This window comes from Panthera pardus, unplaced genomic scaffold (genome assembly GCF_024362965.1).
Source record: "Panthera pardus isolate Hobbes unplaced genomic scaffold, ASM2436296v1 HiC_scaffold_2, whole genome shotgun sequence".
Taxonomy (NCBI): domain Eukaryota; kingdom Metazoa; phylum Chordata; class Mammalia; order Carnivora; family Felidae; genus Panthera; species Panthera pardus.
The window spans coordinates 127,822,540-127,840,603 of record NW_026526765.1 but is presented as its reverse complement, the minus strand read 5'-3'; the positions used below and the strand labels follow the sequence as shown (position 1 = coordinate 127,840,603).

Sequence of the window (18,064 nt, the reverse complement as noted above, 5' to 3'; positions counted from 1 at the left end):
CATTGGCAATCAGAAAAGACACAAGCCTACCAGAACCCAATTGTTTTGTGAGCAGCCTCCAGTGAGTCAGGACACAAACTGACTATAAGCTGTCTCCAGCTACAAAACCATTCGTATATTTAACTCATTTAATAACAAGTGAAGAGACACAGTTAAGTACACAAAAGCAAACCATTTACCATCTACTATGTAACTTACTTTTTATTGAAAGTATCTTGCATTCATGATGGATACCTTCTAGGTTTTGCCAGACATTTTAATGTTAAAGGTTAAATTATTTTTACATGCAAGTAGTGTGACGTTTCCCCCACATGGGATCACTGATTATAAAAAGATGACATATCACACAGGTTATTTGTCCTTTTTAATTGAAAAGCTAACAGACCATCTAGTTATATTTCCCCCAAAACCACAAACTGAGGAGTAACTGACTCTCTAGCCAACATAGTCAAAGCTGAGGATTAAAAATGCAAAAACAAGTCCTTAGATCCAATTAAAGGAGCCCTGCTACATACAGGCTCATCAATACCAGTGGCACTCTTTGATTCCAGGAAGCTGGAAGACATCCTAATAATCCCACTCAAAACATTTACCTCAAGTAGCCTTTTTCCAGTTTCCAACTCATGAATAAAGATAATACGTTGTTAATTATAGTTCAGAAAACTTTTTGCAACTTGTTTTATTTACAATGCCAACTTTTAAAAGGTTATTAAACTAACGTTAACTGACAATAAACTAGGTGGAAAACATTTTACAGAGAGGGAAATCCCAAAATGCCACCTTCTATAGCGAACCCACAGTTGAGTTTTATTCAGAGTGAAGAAACAAAAACTTTTGATCATACTGGAAGAAACTCAGCCATAAGTTTGGAATCTGTACTCAAACTACACATGCAAGGAGGACAATATTCTGCTAAAACAACTGATTTGCTGCTGCGTTTGTCTACGGTTCGTCTAATATTAACAATTATAAACAGAGCAGTGCAACTAGTATTTGGAACAATCCTTACAGTGTTACAGTGTCAGGCATAACATTTCACTTCTCTTCACACCACTGGTTCTCTTTGCGTACCTAGAAGAGACAGATATAAGGAAGCACCTTAAGAAGTCTTTCCTCAGACTACTACCTAATTATTCATCAACAGACTATGAAGAGGGTCAGAAAGGGACAGACAAAAAACTGGAAAAATACCAGGTTGCAAGTACACTTCCTGGTTATCCTTCTTTGCCTCCCCAGGTTTTTATTCTACCCTGCTGAAATTATCAAAAAAGCAAAGGCAATGGGCATTAAAGCTTCAGTCACCAGACATGACAACAAATTCAAACAGTTCATGCACATTATTTCAGTTTGTAGCTGTGTCAACATTCTGATCTTTTCATTCATTTCTTCCCCCACTCACTAAGATGCTCATAAGTGTCCTGGCCTAACACCATCCACAGGGGTTGCTTTTCTGAAGTCAAATATTTATGGCTTGCTTACATGTAAGGTCCCAGGTGCCAAAACTAGTAACTGCAAAGGAGTAAATATCAAAGAGCACCTATGATTGAAAACTAATCGTTCTTATGCTTAGGCAAGAGTGGTATTGTGCAAGTGTTTAGACTTAACAGACCACTCTCAAAACGAGTATTTTTATAACACAGAAGGTACCTACTAACCCTCAAGTAAAAGTCAAGATTCCCTGATAGACACACATCTTTTCTGAGCATGTCTGCATTTCATTCTTTTTTAAAGTGTGATCAAGAACAAGCTGTGAGCAACCTACCTGGGCTTCCTCTTCTTCAGTAAAATCATTTTTGATATTGAAGGTCTTGCGAATCTCCTCAGGAGTTTTCCCCTTGATCATATTGGCAACAGTCTTGCATGTAACATCAAGCAAACCTTTAATGTCTAAGTAGTTCGCAGCCTGTAAAGTGATTGTTTTCATTAAAGAATTATTTGAGGTTGTAACCTAAATCTAAAGGTAGTGACTGCCAATCCATATCTAATTAACTAAAATGCTAATTTTATGAAATTAAAGGGAAAATAAATCAGATTCTTTTGTGAAATATTTTTGTAAGTTCTTCTGTTATACCTTCTATAATATGGAGTCCTGCTGCTGCCTTAAGCGAACTACGCTACCTCTAATGCTAGAGAAGAGCCGCTACTTATGGGCGTGTATGTTTGTGTTCATGGGTGCACAAGCATATGTCAAATCTTGACAAAAATATTTAAAGAGGCAAAAGCAGTAATAGCATTACATTTTACTGATCTCAAACAATTTCTTTGGTTTCTCTGGTTTTCTCTATTTTCTACTCTTACCTTCAATATTCCCTTTCTTTGGCTTTAATTTCATCTTTCATTAGTTTAAGGTAAAAGCTTAGATCAGTGATCTTTTCCAATACAGGTGGTTTAGTGCTATCAACTTTGCTCTGAATACTACTTTAGCTGCATCTGCGATTTTTGTGTGTTGGGTTTTATTTCCATTCAGATCAAAATACTTTCTGGCATACAATTTTTAATTCTTTTCTAATTTTTCTTTTGATTTCTTCTTTGACTCATGGGTTACTAAGAAGTGTTAAGTTTTCAAATATTTAGATTTTCCAGATAGCTTTGTTACAGACTTCTCATTTAATTTCACTGTGATCAGATCACACAGTGTATGTGCCTTGACTCCTTTCAAGCCTTGACTCCTTTCAAAAATTTGGACTTTTTTCCTACCATTAACAGGTCTATCTTAGTAGTATACTTTCGAGAAGAGTATGTATTCTGCTGTCATTATATTTAACATACTAGAAATGTCCATCAGGATAAGTCAGTCAATAGTGTCGTTCATGGCTTCTACATCCTTACTGATTCTACTTGTTTTATCAATGAAGTAGAGACACGTGTTAAAATCACTAGGATTGTGGATTTGTCTATCCATCCTTTGAGTTCTACTGGTTTTTGTTTCACTTTTTGGAAATTCTTTTAGGCAATAAACACTTAGGACTATAATGCCCTAATAATGAACTGATCCCTTCATCATTATGTAGCAACCCTCTTTAATCCTGGTTGATATTCTTTGCTCTGAAGTCTACTTTAATATAGTCACTGCAGTTTTTTTTTGATTACTGTTATCATAATTTAATCTTTTTCCACCCTTTAAATCTGTCTCTTTAAAGTGGGTGTTTTGGACACAGCATAGCTGAATTTTGCTTCTTAAAAATTCAATGTGACCATCTCCACCCTCTGTTGCATTTACATTTGATCACTTATTTAATATGGTTCTTAATATATAAATTCAAATATAGCACTGCACTGGAGTATATAGAGAATTAAAATTCAGTGTCAATGAATTTAACAAATTTAACTATTAGAAGTGCTAGAAATATCTTAAAGAATGTATTAAGAACATACCAGAATAAGTTCAAAAAGTGTTCCTTGGTCAACTTTCAGGAATTCTTGGTCCCAAACAGGGATATCATCTGTTCGCTTTTCTTTGTTCTCATCATCCTCAGGAGGAGGGGGGTCATCCTTGTGGTGGGTGCACCATTGAATGACCTGTAACAATGAAAGTTTATTCCTCTGTGGCATTACATCACAAGGTACTCATTCCACTACTGGGGCAAAGTTATTTTTACACTGGGCTAAGAACTAGCTAGAAGTTGACTTGAATAACCAAGTTAGTAGTCAAACTTGAAAAGCAAAACCGAAGCTTGAGGAATCTTCATAACCCTAGGGGTTAGATGATCTTAAAAGCAAACATGTAGATAATTATACTTGACCACACTAAAAAGTTCCTGTGCAAAAAATACATAAAGTCAGACAGGACAATGACTAAAAAATACAAGCAACATGAGCAACCAGCAATGGATTACCCTCTAGAATATAAATCTTAAAAATCACTACAAAGTGGGGCACCTGGCTAGCTCAGTCAGTAGAGTATGTGTCTCTCTCTTGATCTCAGAATAGTGAGTTTGAGCCCCACACGGGGGATAGAGCTTACTTGGAAACAAAAAAACAAAAAAAAAACACTAAAGAAATGAGCTACAGATATGAACAGGCTATTCACAAAAGAAATCTCAGGAGAAAATGCTCAGTCTTATTAGATGCAAAACCAATACTACAGTTACTACTTGAGGCTGACAAAAAAAAAAAAAAAAACTCAGGATTTTGATACTAATCTCTGGCAATAGTGTGAGGATAACATGAACCTTTATACTGGAGAGTGAGGTAATAACCCCTTTGAGGGGTGCCTGGGTGGCTCAGTCAGTTAAGCATCTGACTTCGGCTCAGGTCATGATCTCATCGCTTGTCTCTGTGCTGACAGCTCAGAGCCTGGAGCCTGCTTCAGATTCTCTGTCTCCCTCTCTCTCTGCCCCTCCCCCACGTGTGTTCTGTCTCAGTCTCTCAAAATTAAATAAACATAAAAAAAAAATTAAAAAAAAAAAATCCTTTGGAAAGTAATCTATCAAATACTAGTGAGGATGAGGATGTGCACACATTATCACCAAGAAATTCTAAACATCCGTGGCATGTGCACAAGACTACTGGGCATAAGAACAAAGCAAGAAAAACCCACATGTTCCCTTAGAAGGGGAATAAACACATATAAAGTTTCAGAGAGTTGGTTAGACTCTATGTACCATCATAAAGACCAAAATCAACACTGAAAGAGTTATAGGCTACAGAATCTAGGTGGTAAATGGGTGTTTGCTGTACAGTTTCACTTTTCTGTATGATTAAAATTTATTCAGTATAATACTGGAGGAATAAGCAATGCTGAGAAAAAATGGCAGAACTGACAAACTATACTGCCAGGATGTAAGAAAAGGAAAGAACTATTTCTAGAAGGGAAAGCCAAGCTATGGAGTTTTAATGAAAGAAACAATAGTTTTTTAAGTATTCCAGTTGTATAAGAAAACAACAGCAGTATTTGCTTACGTAAGCATTAAAAAAACTGGTAAGTATATGTAAGAAACTAATGTTGACTAGTATTACTTGAGGGGGTTGCAGGTTAGACAGAGCCAAGGATGAGAGGTTTTACCATATACTTTTTTGCAGTTTTGGATCATGCAGTTATTCAGTATGTAAGTTCAAATATTCCTAAGAATAGGCTTAAAAAACTTATTCTCTCAAGTGGCCCCGTATCACCCAGACCATTAACTCTGATCTTCTGTACTAACTCCTTCCTTGTTCATTATGCTCTAGTCATCACAATTGCTGCCTTCCCACCTTTCCTCATAGTAGAACATGCTCTTGTCTTAGGGTCACTGCACTTGCTCCCCATGCCCAGAACTCTATTCCCCCACATAATCATATCTTTGTTCAAAGATCGACTTCTCAGTAAGGCATTTCCTAACCACCTTTATTTTAAAAATAGCTAACTCTCCATCGACCAACCCAGTTATGCTCCACAACTTTCTCATCTGACTTATTTATCTTGTATGTTTCCCCCACACCTTTAGGATGTTAATTCCCTAAGGGCAGACATTTGGTCTCTGGTTACTGCTATAACTCCAACACCTAAAAAATGGCATTTGAATAAAGTCCTTTTAGATGCATTTTACATTAGGATAAAACAGAATGTTTATTGCAAGACAATACCCAGAAAAAAAAAATCTAACTAGATAAAATATAAAGCTTCTAAACCATAAAACACTATTAACTGACTTAAGTCAATGCAAAGTGATAGAAACACCACATAAACACCTCCTATAAAAAGTCCACTAGATTACAAAATGGATGAATCTTGAAAACATTATGCAAAGCCAGACACAAAAAGACAAATATTGTATAATCCCATTTATATGAGGTGCCCACAACAGTCCAATTCACAGACACAGAAAACAGTGGTTAACGGGCTGGAAGGGGTTATTGAGGAGTTACTGTTTAAGGAGTACTGAGTTTCAGTTTGGAATGAGGAAAAATTCCTAGAGATGGTGAGTCGCGGTGGCTGTACAACAGTGCAAATGTACTTAACGCCACTGAGCTGTACAGTTAAAAAAGTTAAAATGGCAATTTTTAAAAAGAAATTTTAATGTTTATTTTTGAAAGAGAGAGAGCAAGCAAGCATGAGTGGGGGAGGGGCAAAGAGAGGAAGACACGAAATTCGAAGCAGGCTCCAGGCTCTGAGCTGTCAGCACAGAGTCTGACGCAGGGCTCAAACTCATGCATGAACCGTGAGATTATGACCTGAGCCGAAGTTGGACGCTTAACCGACTAAGTCACCCAGGTGCCCCTATTTATTTATTCTTGAGAGAGAACAAGTGGGAGAGGGGCAGGGGGAGAGGGAGAAACAGAATCTGAAGCAGGCTCCAGGCTCTGACCTGTCAGCAAAGAATCCAACACAGGGCTCAAACTCACCAAATGCGAGATTATGACCTGACCCAAAATCAGACACTTAACCAACTGAGCCACCCAGGCATCCAAAAAGGGTAATTTTTGTTATGTGTATTTCATAACAATTTTTTTAAGTTTATTTTGAGAGAGGGAGAGCGCATGCACGTATGCTAGCAAGGGAGGGAGGGGGGGAGGGAGGGAGGGAGGGAGAGAGAGACAGAAAGAGAGACAGAGAAGAGAGAATCCCAAGCAGGCTCCGTGCTGGTAGTACAAAGCCCAACACAGGGCTACATCCCACGAACCATGAGATCATGACCTGGGCCAAAATCAAGTCAGACACTTAACCAACTGAGCCACCGAGGTGCTCCTACAACAATTTTTAAAAAGCCCACCAGAAAGACACGCAAAGGAAAACAGACCAAGCAGAAAATACAAATGGCCAATAATACATGCCAAAAAATGTTCAGGCTTAGAGAATCACTTTTTACCCAGTCTAGGGCAATTAAAAGAAATGCTAATCACTAATTGTGGTAGGATATGGAAAAATACGCAGCACAGCTGTATCTCACACCAGGATCAAGAGAAAGCATTAAGATGAAACTGCATATAGCCGATGACTTCTGAAAATCTCTGAGCAAAAGGCCAACTGGAACCAACCATTCTCATCTCTAAGCCTAACTAGTTTCCTCCACTTTATAAAATTCAGTGCTATTTCTTCAGATGAGCATCCAATTAAATGGCTGGCTCTGTTAAGGAGCCATGTACCCTGAAATGCTAAAATTCTACTCAGTGTGAAGAGCCTTTTATGCTTAGACACAAGGTAAGGTGGTCAATGGTGTGGGTATATTTATTCTCAAGCTCCCCTTGCAGCACATCTAACAAATAATCACAGGACCTAGTTAAATAAACATAACAAATATTCAGAGTCATAATCAGTCGATGTAAGGAAGCGATCTATGTAGCAGTACAATAAGATCACAAGGATGTTCAATGAAAAAACAAAAGCATATATACAAATATATAGTTTGTTACCTTTTTTAATATTGCTGCATTAACATTTGGTAGAGGAACTGGGTCATCATCTCCTTCGTCATCCATTCCCAAATCTAAGAAAACCAGAAGAGAGTTGCCATTATTCCCATTATTTATACCAAGGAGGCTATGTCTCAAATGAGTAAGTTGTAAGACGCTGTCTATGACTATGCAAACTACTCTACTAAAAATAGTTCTCTTATGAGCATTTAAAGTTAGTGGTTCCCAACAGGTCCATAAACCACCCAAAACTATAAAAAGTTGCGGGAATAGACAATTTTAGGATTATTACACAAAAAGGATCCTTAATGAGAAAGAAAAGTCACTTAATAAGTGGGACTGAGATGACTGGTCAGCCATTTAGTAAAAAATTAAAGCCAGACCCTTAGCCTTACTCTTAATACCAAACTCTCTAGATGGGCTGCATTTAGAAAGACAGAGGAAAAAGTATTCAAGTAACAGAATCTCCATCTATTAAAATCTGAAGCCCAAAGATGTATATATACACACACAAATCATGCAACCACTGACAAAAATAAGGCAGGCAGCTCCTTATGTACTGGTATGATCTCAGGATTAAAGTTTTTAAAAGCCAGGTGTAAGAAAATAAGTGTTATCTGAATAAAAATGGGCATATACTTAGATATTTAGATTTAAAATATCTTCACAGGAATACAGAAGTATTAACAATATTCTGTGTAGGGAAATTAACAAGAATGTGGGTTGAGGGACTCAGTTTCAGTGTATACCTGTTAAGAGTTATTCATCACGTACATATTACCTACAATTTTGAATCTACAGGTTGTCCTGGTAAAAACACCTAACTTTCAGATTCTCAAAGTAGTTGGTGAACTCCACGGAAAAACCTTAAAAACAAAATCCCTACGTTAAAGATTCTAAATAAGAGTATTTTTCATGCCAAATGGGTCCATCCTTCAGTCTCTACATGACTAAAAGAACGGCCAAAGTTATTTACTAGTTAGCAAGTACCAAGATTAGTGTCCCAAAGTTACTTCAGCACTATACTGGTTGTAGCAAAGAATCAGTTATGCTGACATGGCCAGTGGTGAATCAAATCATTTCAGTTCCTGATAAGTTAACAGGCGTCCTAGGCAATGGAGAGTCAGCAATGAACACAGGAGGATGCAAAGAATTGCTGCAATTTTAGATAGAACTGCTCAAACATGTCTTATTTAAAAGATGACACCTGAGTAAAACCCTAAAGGAGACAGAACACCTAAGCAGAGGAAATGGCAAAGGCAAAGGTCTTCTGATAGGAAGGTCTAGTATGTTCTAATAACACAGAAGGGATCCAGTATTACTAGAGCAGGGTTAGCAAGGGTGAAAGCAGATGAGACCAACAACAGAGGACCTGATAGTAACTGGGTACTGTGCATTTTGGCTACTGTATTGGGAATAGGTGGCAGAGACCAGGAGAAAGAAGGAAAACAACTATGAGGCTGGTGGCTTGTACAGGTTTACAGCTATGGAAGAATGATCCCAATTCTGTATGTATTTTGATGGTAGAGGCAAAAAGGTTTGCCAACAGATGGGAAGTAGAGTTAAGAGTCAAGGAAGACAAAAGTTTATGACATGAGGAACTGGATGGATGAAAGTGCCACTGGAGTTACCATTAACTGATATGAGCAGAGAAGTGTTCTCTGATATGTCAGAGAAGTGTTATTCTGAAGGGCAGGGAATTAAGAATAAGAACAATCTAGTTAGTTGTCTAACTAACTAGACAAAGTTAGTCTAGTTCCCTAACTTTGAGGTACCAATTAGATCTCCAAGCGTAGACCAACCAGTTAAATATGTCAAGTGTAAAAATTAAAAGAGATCAGAATCATAGGTAGTTTGGGGAACTGGTGTACAGACAGCATATAACACTATGAGACTAGATGAGATGACCAAGGGAATCAAGGAGTACATATATTATGAAAAGATCCAATGATTAAGCCAGCCTTGAGGAACTACAGACTTTAAAAATGGGAAGACAGAAGGGTGCCTAGGTGGCTCAGTTAGTTAAGCATCCAACTCTTGGTTTCAGCTTAGGTCATGATCTCAGTTTCTTAAGTTCGAGCTCCACACATCAGGCTCTGTGCAGTCACCATGCGGAGCCTGCTTAGGATTCTCTCTCCCTCTCCCCCACTTATGCTGTCTCAATCAATCAATCAATCAATCAATATTTAAAAATGAGAGGATAGAAAGCTGTGAGGTAAGTACTAAGCAAAGTATCCTGGAAGTCAAATGTAGAAGGGGATGATCAAATGCTGTCAACAGGTCTAGATGAGAAATGAAACAGATCACACACTTGACAACATGGAAGTCACTGAGCTTAACAAGCAGTTCCAGTGGAGTGGTAAAGATGAGAGTAGACTGAAAAATTATCTTAGTTTCCTGTACAGATGGATCAATCCTGTCCCCTCTCCTTCTTTCTACCAATGTCATTCCCTGATCCCATCTCGACCTAGAGTAAAAGTACAAAAATGACTATCCCAATTTGCATTAAGCCACTTTTGCTTTTCCTGTTCTAGTATGAAGTATTTTTTAAATTAATTTATTTAGGGGCACCTGGATGGCTCAGTCTGTTAAGTGTCAGACTTCAGCTCAGATCATGATCTCATAGTTCAAGAGTTCAAAAGTCCAGCATCAGGCTCTCTACTATCAGGAAGAACCTGCTCTGGATCCTGTGTCTCTCTCTCTCTCTGCCTCTCCCCAGGTGCTCCGGCACAGGCTCTCTCAAAAATAAACATTGGAAAAAAAAAGGAAAGAAACTTAATGCCTTTTTAAAAATTTATTTACTTACTTAGTTACTTACTTATTTATTTAAAGTAGGCTCCATGCCCAATGTGAGGCTTGAAATCATGACCCTGAGATCAAAAGTCACATACTCTACTGAATGAGCTAGCCAGGTGCCCCTAGTGTGAAGTATTTTTAATCAGAAGGGAGAAAAAGAAGTTACAATATATAAAATACTTGAGGAACCATAATACAGAACACCAACTTGTTTAGATCCAAATGTTATTTGGAAGAAGGTTTAAGCCCTGTTAAAAACAAGGGCCTTATTGGGGCACCTGAGTGGCCTCTGGCTCTTGATTTCAGCTCAGGTCATGATCTCACAGATCGGTTTGTGGCATTGAGTCCCACATCAGGCTCTGAGTTGAAGGTGTGGAGCACGCCTGGGATTCTCTCTCCCACTCCCTCTGCTCCTCCCCATCTTGTGCGTGCACAGGTGCTTGCTCGCTCTCTCTCTCAAAATAAATAAACCAGTTATCAAGGATCACCTCCCTAGCATTTAAACTAAGGATGTACAATGTCTTTTCCACTTTTAGACTGACTTCACAAGTAGCAACAGTCATTCCTTTAAGCTATTTAGTTTCAAGGACTTCTGAAAGACACCTGTATCCTGATACCACATCCTGAACCTGAACAAATCAGTAAGTCCACGTGCACACATGCCAAGATTTTCAGTTCTGATTATACTGTGATTAGGTTTTATTTTTGTCTTCTAAGTCACAAAAAACCCATAATCAGAGATACTGCAGATGCAAAACAAAGAAAGCAGTAAGCTGCCAAATCCAATGGGCTCCAATCCTGATGAGCTAGAATTTTATATAAACGACTGGTACTTAAGATAAAAACAATTCACCTATGATGCCCAAAGGCTATGAAAGCAAAGAATCATTTAACTGTTGCTATCACTCCACTTGCTTCAGTGATCAAAAGAGGCATGGATAACCTTCACGGAGCCCTATGTTCTTATATGGGCAAATGCTTTTTGAAGCAGCACAGGACAGATTAGTGTGCCAGACACTACTAAGATGAAATAAAGAACACTTTCATCGCCAAAGCAAGTATTCAGGCAGCAGTTTTGGTATCAGTTCTACATCTTCTAGATAAAGCCTTACTCACCTGCCTTTAGGGACACTTGGAATGCTTTCACACTCTTTATTAGTGACCATACCATAGTTCTTCATTCAACAGGTACTTGATGAACAGTGACTGTGGGATGTACCAAGGGGTTTACAACTTAATAGAAGTGATCTATGTATGTATGTACCAGGATACAGGACCGTAAGTGCCACATGATTGGTACCAATTACCAAAAAGAATTACATGTTCAGCTTTTATCAGCAAACAGAAATTACCAGCTTAGAAAACAGAAGACACACCCTCTGTAATTTAGCTTTTGCCTCTACCAAACTTAATATGTGCAGGAAGAAATCCTCTTACTACGAAATTCCAAATAACCAGTCTGTAGATGAATGTGATAATCACTCTGGTCACCTCAAAATGCCTCCCTTGACTTCCACAAATCTTATTCCACTCATTCTCCACTTCTGACTTCTACTCTCTTAACTCCACCTGTCTCCCATTCCAATATGGCTGACTGCCAACCTCAATTTACTCCCACAGATACATACTCCTATAACCCACCACACAAAGTCTATGTATCCCTAGTAGTCTACAGCTCAGGGATCAATCCACACAGTCAACTGTCTAGTAGACTGTTACAAAACTCTTCTGGGCGTGGGGTGGGGAGGGGACCAAACATACATAACATGTTCAAGCTCCAAAGTCACATTCTTTCCATTTCTCTCAAGCCCATTCTTCAGCTCTACCAACTAGAGTATCACAAGCTCACCCCACACCAATAAACCCCAACTAAAAGCTTCAATTTTACTTTTCTCTAACACACCTTGTCCACTTTACCTCAGAATAACCTCCCAAAACATCCTAATTTTACTAAATTTGAAATATTGCCTCACTAGTACCACCCACTATAGTCTCTACCCAAGCCTGAAAAATAACATCAGCCAAGATATTTCCCCAGCACCTCTTGGCACATTTTATCAATGCACTAATTATACCATGTGACAGTGTGTCTTGTTTGGTGTCTTTCTCTCTTCCCAGTTTATAAATCCTTCAAGGGCAAAGACGGTTTCTCACTTAGCTTCCTTTCCCCAGCATACAGCTAGTGCTTGGCATGTAACTTTTCTCTTAGCTGAAGCATAAGCTACATAAAAAACCTTTGATATTTGAATACAGAACAACATTCTTCTTACTATTAATTTTTTTTCACCAATGCAAGAAATTGATTTGCATTGTCTCCATATACTATTAACTAATGTCTACCAACCCACTGGAATAGTAAGAAAAGATTCAAGTGAACTAGTACAAGTTTCAAAATGTTTCAGGACCTGTTTTGTAACCTTACTTCTTTAACGTGCGGGGTCTATGCTTTGCAGCAGTTTCAAAGGAACGACAAAAAAGACAAAAAGGAAAACGTGGTTTAAAAAAAAAAAAAAGACCAACATCTCAGTTTACCATCTACTCAGCTTACTCCCCTGCTGAAACAAAGTACTCTATTTAGCTACCATATAGGGAGGTATCTCTTTTTCCGGAGGCTTTTATTTTTCTCATTACAAACAGTGAACCCAAATTTACTTCAAAGAGAATTGGGCGGGCCATTATTGTCTGATGCTGGGAAATCACTTCAGTATTAGTTATGGCCTTACCTATTTAGCAATGGGGAAAAAAAAAAAAAAAAAACCTCATTAATTCAGACAATACAGCAAGGATGTCCTGTATCAGAAAACTGTAGTTTTTAATTTAAAAAATGTAAACTTTACCCCTCATACTCTTGTGCACTTAATGACAAATCATGCCTTGTATAAATTCAATGTTCACAGGTTATCTCCACCTAAATATTACTTCTACTTTTCCTTCACCCAGGTTTTCTAATAAACTTACCTTCCAACATGGTCTTGATAGTCACAGACTGTTTGGCAATTTCAACATCAACTTCAAATATCTCTCCATCAGAACTCTGCAACTTAATTGAAGGCATCTAAAAAAAAAAGGTATTATATTGAACTTGAAATTTAAGAGATATTAGTTCTATGCATTTGGTCAACTATAGTCTGTTAGAAGACCTCTATCTTACTAACTACAAAATCCTAAGGACCCGTACTATGTAAAACCCCTGTTAAACACTTCAAGTGGTTATTCACAGGCTAGCATAGAAGACAGAAAATTTTTTCAAAGTTTCAAATTTTTTATAACTCATAGGAACACAAGCTTTTAAGGCCTGCCCTAATGAAATTATTACTGGAATAAATTTAAGAGTTACATTCTACACTTCTAATGCAAAATATACTTCAAATAAACTTGTTTATTTTGTCTTTGCCTGCTTTTCTGCTCTTACTAAGTACTCATTACTCTCATCTGAATAGTTAACTGCCACAAAAAACTGCAAACCTGAGGGTGGTCAGTCCTAAACAAACAAAGCTAATAACGTACTCATTTTCCAATAGTGAAACTTAAGTGAAAAATGAGTTCAAATCCAAGGAGTATATGAGAATATACTTACATATGTTTGCATCAATGTAAAATATGCAAGATAATGAAATATTTAAGGATAAATAATCAATCTAATTTACAAAACCAAATAAGGTACCTAAATTTAACAGTACTTCTTAGCTTTCATTACAACTGTCCAGGTTTCCAAGTTTGAGTTCTGCTAAAATCCTCAAAGAAATAACCCATTACTTGCTCCAAAAATGTATTTATTACCTCAGATAAATTATGAGTCATTGGGAAAAAGACACTTCTTAGATAAAAATTAATTAAGCAATTAACTACAAAGGACTTGAGTTCTGACAAAAAAACAACCAAACACTTCTTTAAAATTAAAAGTTCTAAGCCATCAATTTCTTATTTTCAGATTGTTGGCAAAGGCACTTGGGGGAGGACTCTCAAGATTAATCCACGATCTCTTCAAGTTTCAAGTACAGAATTGAAAGGCCCCTGCTTCTGAGTATTCATAATCCTGCAATGTCACTATTAAGTTGAAATTGCAGAGTTTGGCATTTAAAACATTCACTGCAGGGCGCCAGAGTGGCTCAGCTGGTTAAACGCCCAACTCCTGATTTCAGCTCAGGTCATGATTTCATGGTTTGTAAGTTCAAGCCCTACATAGGGCTCTGTGCTGACATGGAGAATCTACTTGGGATTCTCTCTCTCTCTCAAACACTAAAAAAATTTCAACCATTCACGGCACCTATTTTAGGATCAAAGACTTCAAACCCATGAAATCAGTTAAAATATTCATTCGCCTTTTCCCAATTATCTCCATTCCTCCAAATAAACAAAAGAAAGGAAGCAAAAATGTTTTAAAACCAGCCACTGAAATATCCTGCTCTCACTCATCAATGGTTAGAGACAATCTCATTTCACTTTTCAGTTCACAAAGATGTCTGTTCCTCCATGATGCTTAATGCTTGCCAATAATGCAGTTGTTCTGTTCAACAGAAAAGGGCCCAGTGCAGAGAACCTTCCCTGTGACAGGGCAGTAACAAAAGGTAATCCCAAAGGAAATACTTCAACGTGAACTCAATTTTTTTTTTTTTTTTTTTTACATAACATTCTACATTCTTTTTACATTCGATAGTACTGGAATGAACACTAAAGAATGACAAGTCTGGGACTTCAGTTGATAAAATTAGTTTTAAGGAAGGTGACCATTTCGTATTTCTCTCAAATAACTCTTGGCAAATAATTAGATCTGCTTAGTCATAGTCAAATTCCTGTATTAGGTTACTCTTAAGGGAGTTGAGATCTTATTAAATAAGCAGGGAGGCAATCTGTTAATCTGTAATCGGATGCACTTTGTGATGCCAAACTTAATACTTAAAGAGAACTTTTTTTTAATGTCTTAGAGCTAGAATTCGGTGCAAAACTGCAATAATAATGGACGAGATTTTTATTTGACAGGTTTTCAAGCAATTCTTTAAGTTCCTCATCTTGAAAGTTAAATCCCCCTCCATGACTGGAATGAAGCAGGTTCTGTCAACAACATAAAGAAAAAGCTGTTTTAAGGGACCCGAATTCTGGCACCTCCTTTTGGAGAGGAGAGCGAAGTCTGCGTTGCTCTGTGACAGATACATTCTATTGTGACGCTCTGATACATTCACTATCCCAAAACCCAAACGTGAGGTCCTATCCAGGTGAACATTCTAACCCTGTAAAACATGACCCAAAGCGTCTGGCTTTTAATGAGTTAGGCCTCCCTAAAAGTCACACCACCATGACGAGGGCATCTGCTATTTCAACAGTTGTTTCAGCAACTCCAAGCTATGGCAAAAAAATGGCGAGAAATATTCTGAAGGAGCAAGCGGCTATCTGCAAGCATGCGGCCCAAACACAGCCAGGACCCGGGACTAGTGAGGGCAGATACAAGGGAGAGAAGGAACGCGAGCCAAAAATCCAGCGCTCCCAAACTCCCACCGGCCACGCTCCCTCCGGACACCAAAACAACAAACACGCACACCACGCCCACGCCCGCCCAAAGACCTGCACTGAAAGCCCCGCCGCCACCCACGCCCAAGAGAAGCCCAGGGCCGCAGCCTGGGCCTCGCAGCCGAGCTCTGCGCCGACTGACGCTCGCCCCGTGCGAGGAAGGACCAATCCCGGGCCCGGCTCGCACCTTCTCCCGCCCGCCGGCCTGGGCGCCCACGAGGCGTCGTGAGGACGCGCGGCCAGGAGAGGCCTCGCCGTCGGGGGGGATGGGAGGGAGGGGGAGGTGGGGCGGGAGAACGGGAGCCAGCGACAGGTTCCACTGGGCCTGAGGGACGTAAGGCCCAGGTGCCTCCCGCCTCCGGCAGGCCAAAGCACAGCGGTGCGGACACCCAGCTCGAAATCCACGGCGCTACCGCCCCATTCCGCTCGGCCTGCGTCTACTCACGGTGCTCGGTCTCAAGGAGACTGCGGGCCGGAGGGTGACAAGAACAGGGCAGGGGGGCCTCCGCTACGAGAAGAGAAAGGCAGAGAACAAGGCCACTACGGCGGCGCGGCGCGGCGTCGGCCTTTATAGAAGCGGGCGCAGGCGCCGAGGACCCCGGAGCCGGAGGCGTCACAGAGCCGGCGGGGCTGGCCGCCGAGATCGCCTGACGCAGGCCGAGGACGGTGGGGCGGAGAGGCGGCGGGCGCGAGGCGCGGGGGCGGGGTTTCGTCCTTACCCTCCCGCTCCACCCCACCCCACCCCACCCCACCCCACCCCACCCCCGAGAGCGCGGCTCGCTGTCCTGAAAGCAGGAGCGCGGGCCTGGCTGGGGTACTCCGCAGCCAGCCAGGGTCCTTCAGGCAGGGGCTGGCCTAAGCCGAATTAAAGACCCCAGTCCTGAAAAACCTAGAAACTGCTAGTGGGTGGGGGAGGGGAGGGTTAGTGTTCGGGAGGCTTTCTGGCTTCCCTTTCCTGAAGGGGAAAGAAGGCTCAGGCGAAGAATGGCAGATGGGCGTTGCAGTCACCGCCCTGAGATACCGCTGGGTGCCTCGGCGTCATCCCCTGTGCCCAGCATGCGTTAGTTCTCTCTCCATAACAACCCATGAAGTGAAGTTCTGTTACCTTTTCCCCTGCTGTATACCTGAGAACAAATTCAGAACGACACAGTTTAGTGTTCCTAAGCGTTGTTTCCTACTTGTTTTCTGAAAAGGCCTCCAGGCCAAAAATAACCATCGTTGCAGGGAAACCGCAAGTCCAGGCCCCTCCCGCAAACGTGTATTGAGCAAAATGTGCATGAAGCGGTGCTGGGGGATTCTGGGGTGAACCAGGCAGTCAGGGTGCAGCCTGCGCAGAACTCTGTCCGGGTCCATAGGATGGAACCAACGCTACAGGAAAGGGGTTAGAGCTTGGCAAAGCACTGCGCCCAAGCCCCATGCCACCCAGTCAGGGCCTTTTCTGGGCTCCACCCTTTTGCTGCTTCGTGAACCTTGCCACCCCTCCCTAGGAGACTAAGGCGCCTGGCTCACCTAACCACCAGGCATGTGATGGGATTCCTGACGCCAGGGAGACAAAAGAAACTTCCAAACAGGGCCCCCTAAAGAAATCAGAGGCCTACAGCTCTTCTGGGATGGGACTGGGCAGGGAGGCCAAGCAACTTCTTGGGTTACCAGGCCTTTGTCTACAAGCTGTGGTATCCAGTGTCTGCCAGGTGCCACAACTGATGGCAGGGAGATGAAAGGACCTACAGCCCTCATACTTTTTTCCCGAAACACAGCCCTGCCCTCAGCACCTCCAGCCTCAGGTTCCCTAGGCGAGTCCCACTGGAGCTCCTTTGCCCCCTTGCCCATGGCACACAAGGTGGAACCTTGTAAACTCTTGTTAAGCATCCTAAGCGGAACTGAGCAATGCCGGGTCACACATCTAGCCTGAGGACCCTGCATGAAATACGTGTATGTTTTTCCAAATATGTCTGGGGACCCCCAATATTAGAATCATCAAGATATGCTTGTTTTTAAAACGCAGATTTTAGTGGTGCCTGGTGGCTCAGTCTGTTAAGCTTCCAACTTCCACTCGGGTCATGATCTCCTGGTTCGTGGGTTCGAGCCCCGCGTCTGGCTCTGTGCTGACAGCTCAGAGCCTGGGGCCTGCTTCATATTGTGTGTCTCCCTCTCTCTGCCCCTCCCCTGCTCATGCTCTGCCTCTCTCTCTCTCAAAAATAAACGTTAAAAAATTAATAAAAACAAAATAAAACCTAGCTTTCATGTATTCACATATACTCTATTATATTCATAGATTATCTCAGGAAACATACACAAGAAATTGCCTTGTTGGGAGGGGAACTAGGTGACTGGGGGACAGGGGTTGGGGTGATTTGTTCACTTTATAACCTTCTCTATCTTTTGAATTTCAATTCATATAAATATGTTACATATCAAAAATGTTTTACCT

At 40.6% G+C, this 18,064-nt stretch overlaps 1 protein-coding gene across 1 annotated transcript; it reads right to left on the bottom strand.

The window, feature by feature from the left end:
- Positions 1-188: 188 nt before the first annotated feature.
- SKP1 (S-phase kinase associated protein 1) lies at positions 189-16,240 on the bottom strand. The gene is made up of 6 exons (XM_019421984.2): positions 16,079-16,240; positions 13,087-13,183; positions 7,333-7,406; positions 3,376-3,519; positions 1,763-1,903; positions 189-1,071 (listed from the first exon to the last, which is right to left on the bottom strand). Exons 2-6 carry the CDS (start codon positions 13,181-13,183, stop codon positions 1,036-1,038), a joined length of 492 nt encoding a protein of 163 aa, XP_019277529.1. The 5' UTR covers positions 16,079-16,240; the 3' UTR covers positions 189-1,035.
- Positions 16,241-18,064: the final 1,824 nt, after the last annotated feature.